Consider the following 6,000-nt stretch of genomic DNA (forward strand, 5'->3'; position numbering starts at 1 on the left):
AAAGAACATACAGTATCAGACAAAACTACTACTACTATCCTCGTTATTCGCTTGTTCGGCAAGGGTGGTATCTCGATTAGTACGGATAATCAGGGTTCCACTGTATACGAATTGAAATATGCGACGAATCCACAAAATTCATCAAAGTTTGCTTCACAAATCTTACGAGTTGCACTTGTTTTGATCGATACTGTTGTTGCACTGTGCTGTTCGCAGATTGCAGAGTGTGAAGAGAAGTCCTTTGGAACGAAATGAAGATTAACATTTGCAACAAAAAAATCAGCCAGCTAAAACACAAAATCACTTGTACCGAGACAAAGAAAGTTGCGCTCACTCTCAGTTTCATTCTTACCGTTCTGTTCGTGTGTATGTGTATGTGTGGGTGTTGTGGCTGCTTGAGCTTAAAAAAATAGAAAATGGAGGCGAATTCGCATATACCGGTGTGCAAGTTGCTGCTGTTCCCTTCTCACCCTTGCCGTCGTTTTGCACACTGCTCTGTTATAGTTTACCTTTTGATTATACGTTGCATTCTTGGGTCCTTATTATACTTCACCACTTACCCGTGTCAGCGTGATACTGCTTCATTGCAACGTCAACCGCACGCGTATACGGCCCGGGACGCCACTTTCGCTGGTGTGCTGGGTTGCGTTGTGTGGCTTGCAATGTGCCATGATAATCCTGGCAGCAGCTGTAAGAGATGTGCAAAAATTCGCTCGATAAGTTTGTGGCTACAATTGGGTGGCCTCTGCGCTGCACTCACGAGAAGTATGAGTAGATTGTGTACTAATTTTGCCTCTTCTCCGTATAACAGTTTTATAGCGTAAAATACTTTGCATGGTATAACAGTGCTTGAAATGGGTTTTAAGCGTTCCAAGCGTCCAACTAAAAAAAGTTGTCACCTGTACCGTCCTTGCCCGCCGAAATAGCTTGTCATATTTCCAATGCTTATTCATCAGTCTATACTAACAAAACAAAATAGTTCATGTAGATGAAACCCAATACAAACGCCTTCACGTTAATGCAGGAATTATGAAACGAATCGGAACACACGCACATTGAAACAGAAATGTTGACCGTACTACTTCATTCACCACAAACGAACTGAACTGGGAAACATTTCGTCCACTAAACTCGCCAGGAGTGCTTTTGAAAAATACAAAATGGCACCGGAATCGCCACATTTCCGCATTTGTAGACCATTTCGTTTTAAATAGCTGCTAATTTCGTTTCATTTCTTTTCGTCTCTTTTCGGTTTTTGTGTTGTTTTCTTTTTGACGGCCCGTAAAACACCCATGACACTCCTGTTTGATGCTGTATTATGCTGTTTGTTATACTGATTATTAACTAAAATTATACGTAAAGAAAAAAACGGCGAGCGTTACACATTTTTATTTCTCCCACGATCTTGTGTGTGCGTGTGTGTATGTTGTGCATATTGCATTTTGTACGAGCAGTTTGTTTTTCGACTTTGGCTGAATTTGTTTCTTGTTCGATTTTTCACTCGATTAGTGAACTGTTCCAAACATTGCGCACGTTGTTTTCGCTTGTTTTGTTTTCTTGTAGGGAATTTTCTTTAGTTGAAAGCATCCATTCCAGTTATTACTTTTGAAGAATGTTCATATAACGAAGAATAGTGTTTTACTCTTTAGGTTAATCTTTACTAGAATTTAATGCATTTTAAGTAAGGTGGTCACTTTTTCATTTTATTGATTGTTTAATGCTTTTTATAAAATATGTCAATTTTTTCCATTATATGTACATATATGCCTTGGTAATATGTACATATAAGCCTTCTACATTTTCCTTTTGTTGTTTTCTTTTGCAAAACTTATTTAACTCATTTTATGGTAACAGTTATTTTTTCATTATTTTGTTTTGTTTTGTATATTTAGTTTTATTTTGCCATTTTTATATACTCTTGCTTATTTGCCAAATTATACTTTTACACTTATACATTTATATATTTCTTTCGTTGGTTACTTTAAGGACAGACCGTATACTTATATTTTCATAGTTCATTTACATACTTTTTTGCTGTTTTAGTTTTAGTGATTGGTTTTTAACGAAGTGAATGATTGTTTTAGATTATTTACGCTTTGATGCATGGTATGTACAGCGAATGAACGAATGGAACATTATAATACACACCAGAAATGTAGCAGAGTGTGCTCGCATCATGTCAAGCTTTGCTTTTTTGGAATGATTTTGTTATACGAAACGCATCCTTGCCTCCCAATTAAACGAGAATGGCATTTTATTGCGTTGCAGCTTCTACCGTTTACTCGCAAGACCCGATAGACTAGAGATCAACAACAAATAAAAACCATTGTAGCGATTGATTTAACGAAACACCCGTTTGATGTGCACGAATAAGCACGACCAAAAGAATGTGAATGTGCGTTTTGCCTGTATTGTTAGTTTCATTTCGATTTTAGTTTCTTTGTTCGTCAGCATATGCTACACCGTTTCGTTTGAACGCTGCATATGACTTGTTTCCAAACTCCTTCCCGTTACGGTTTTGTTTTTGGGATTTTGGTTTTTTGTTTTACTTTCCTTTTCAATTTATACTAGAGATTACGAGTTCGATATTGCAATCTTACTAGCGTTTTACCTTTTTGCGAACGTTTCGGTTTCCTGTTTGAGTAAGATTTGTTTTTTGCAATTTTGCGTTCGATTGCTTAGGATACTTATTGTTTCGTGCAACCCCCGTGTTCTTCTTTGAGATGTGTGTACCATCGGGTATGGTACGAACATTCCGAGTTTAGCTCCTTCCAGCCTCAGTTCTGTTTATCCTTCTATTTTTCACTATCTTTCTATGTTACTTTCACTATTTCTCTCTTTCTCTCTGTCTTTCTCTAGCACATAATGATCTTTATTCATATGCAACACAAATCTCCATCTGAAGCATTCCAAATAATTTTAAAAAGCACCCTATTTAAAGTGCCCTATTTCTTTCCCTACTTTCCCCATTATTGTAGAACGTAATGTCTTAAAATAATAACACTGCATAGGATAGAACTAATACCGATTTCGTTCTGCTCTTCCCATCGCTCTTCTTTTCTTTTCTCGTTTTCTCTTCTTTCTTCCTTTCTCTTTCTCTTCCATCATGTTCACTTGTGATCTTGTATTATTTTCTTCGTTTTTCTTCAATTCTTTTCACCAAACTTTATGTTATTTGAACGAAAACTTTCGCTTTTCAATTGACCTTTGATTTTTTTTTTCATTTTGATAACTTTTTCCTGTTTATGTTACCTGCTGTTTTTTTTTGTTATTATTGTTTCCTTTTACGTTTTTGTTTTGTTTTCTGTTCTTCTTCTTCTTTTTTCTACATTTTCTCTCACTGCAACTGACGGCGATCGACTAAACGCCTGGTACGATGCTGCGACAAATGCTGCCCCGGCTCATAACGGAATCCTGAACTTAAAAACGGAATTGCAGAGACCACAAAGCTATACGCAGGATGACCGGTTCTGTCAGTGAAGACGATCCAACACATTCCGGTAAGTTTTATAAACTATACAATAACGAAATATCAAAACCCTGCCATATTTTTGACAGTAGCATAAGAACGAAAAGAAAGAAAAACCCCACTGCACAGCAAATCCGAGCCTGAACAATTTCACCAGTACTGGCTAACATAACAGGGCTTTAAAACTATTATCAGTTGGTAGGGAATTATTGTTCTTCCTTTATTTTCTACCAAACAGTTTTTCATTTGCATAGATACATTTAAAACAATAATATATTGTGTAACCATAACTATATTAGATAATTCAATCGTATTTTTTTTTTGTTTTTGGCTCTGGAAGATTTGGTTAATATCGTAAGAAAAGATTGCTGTAACAAATCTATATTTAATTTTCTTGTGTCATTAAATAAATACCATCCAAAATTTAAGGATTACAGACATATAGCTAGGACAAAAATATCCATTAAACACACTCATATTCACAACCTCACTCACATCAATACTCATGATCACCTGTATCGCAGCTCATCCCACATTCACTCAGCCTACTTGAAGCTCATCTACGACATGTTCTGAAACTCGTATCGCCATGCCCGGTGTCTTCTTTCTTTCTTTCTTGCTTCCGAATATACTGAACCATACGCGCTTTCGGGGTGGTCCGCCTCACTTTCACTTGGTCGTCGGTTGCCCCTCACCCAACCCTCTTCATCTACCTTCTCTGTTTCGTACCGGTTAATCGACAAACAAACAAAAAAAAAACAAAACAAAACCAAATCAATATGCAATAACATGAAAATAATTTATAAAAATAATATCAAACAACTACACCGCTCATCCCGGCCGCGCTCCCCACGAAAATGCGCCACTGTCTCCTTCTACCTTCACCACATCCCTAAAACAAAACACCATCACATAATCCTTGTGCCGTTTCGCACCAATTGGTGCAAATTGGTCACGGGGGGCTACAAACTACTTGCCACACTACACAACAATACGGGAAACATTTTTGTTGTAATACTTGCTATAAACCTGTGGTGCCATTTTGTGTCCGTGTGTGCACTGCGTGCGTTGAACGCGAACCGCGACGTGTTCGTACTGTGATCGAACCAAACGATCTACTCCATCTTCTGTTTTGAAAAAAAAAATCAATCGTACAATTCGACTTGTACAATCGATTAACACACACATACACACACATACACACTCTAAACTCGATACACTAACACACACATAAACACATACACACAAAACATACTCCCCCATCGGCTACTACGGATGCGGTGGCACTGGTGATGGCACATGTTCGTGGCAGGCGAGGAAGAGACGGTCTCGTTCATCGATCTGCCACCAAACAGTCTGTTAAACAAGCAGATGCCGGAGAAGGGCATCCTGAAGAAGCACGGTCTCGGGCTGGTGCTGGGCGACGGGACCAAAGACAAGTGGCACGCGGCGAACGATGACGCGCAGTCCGATAATCTCGAATTGATTGCTCAGCAAGAATCCACTATTCCTTCATCAGGTGGCCAGGTGGTCGTCGGAGGCGGCGGCGTGGGCGTCGGCGGTGGCGTGGGCGGCGGTGTTGGCGGTGTCGGTGGTTTGGGCGGTCCCGGCGTCATCGGGGGCGTCCTTGGCGGCGCTGTCGGCGGCGGTGGGGGCATCATTGGCGGCGGGGGTCTCGGGGCCGGTGTCGGTGGCGTGCTCGGCACCGTCTCGGACGTCGAGCGGACGATGAAGAGCCTGAACGGCTACCATGAGGACATCCTCGAAGCGCTACGTTCGGCCGCACAGGCGCAGCGCAGCAGCGCCAACACACCGTCCGGCAGCATTAGCGAGGAGCTGCTGCGGAAGACCCTAGCCGAGTGCGTGACCGGTTCGCAGATCAGTGCCGCCAGCGTACATCCGCAGGATCGCGAGTACAAGCGGAGCGTTAGCTCGCGCACAGGCAGCCGGGAGAATGTGTGCGAACCGCAACCACACGTGCTGAGCGATGCCGGACAGACGGCAACGCTGCTCCATCATCACCGCCAGCAGCAGCAGCAACAGCAGCAGCAACAACAGCAACAGCATCAGGTTCAACAGGGCCTGCTCGGAGATGAAGACGATACACCGTCGGTTGGGCCGCTGCGTATCCGCAACCTGGAGGATCTGATACGCCAGCTCGAGCACCATTCGTCACGGCACATGAGCCCGAGCGGTTCCGAAGATATACGCATGTCCGAGACTGAGGCCGACCGGCACTATAGGGTAGATAGTTCAGCCGCCTGTAGCGAATCCTCTCATGGGTAAGTATTGTTGTGGGAACGCACTGAAGGATGTTAGCACTACAACGAGGCCTCTTGCAGCTTCAGTAGTTTTTAAATTGTTTCTAGTTTTGTTATCTATTAGTACACCTTCGCAGGGTACAGTCGAAAGAGAATTTCATGGTGTACTGTGACACAAGTAATGATAAACTTGATTGAGCTCCAATTTGCTAATTGAGTAATTCTGCGTTAGGATCAATAACTTTTGATAACGTCCAATAGCTTTTCAGA

General features: G+C 41.6%; 1 protein-coding gene across 23 annotated transcripts in view; it reads left to right on the forward strand.

Moving 5' to 3' along the window:
* The window catches only part of LOC125767474 (uncharacterized), a 90,629-nt gene that overhangs the window by 70,655 nt on the left and 13,974 nt on the right, over window positions 1–6,000 (forward strand). For 21 of the 23 annotated variants that reach the window (XM_049434140.1, XM_049434084.1, XM_049434261.1 and 18 more), the window contains 2 exons: window positions 3,439–3,500; window positions 4,782–5,751. In XM_049434140.1, the coding sequence (XP_049290097.1) occupies window positions 3,439–3,500; window positions 4,782–5,751 (1,032 nt within the window). The remainder of the gene's footprint in view (window positions 1–3,438; window positions 3,501–4,781; window positions 5,752–6,000) is intronic. The other 2 variants (XM_049434228.1, XM_049434242.1) reach the window with 1 other exon arrangement.

Source organism: Anopheles funestus, chromosome X (assembly GCF_943734845.2).
Source record: "Anopheles funestus chromosome X, idAnoFuneDA-416_04, whole genome shotgun sequence".
NCBI lineage: Eukaryota > Metazoa > Arthropoda > Insecta > Diptera > Culicidae > Anopheles > Anopheles funestus.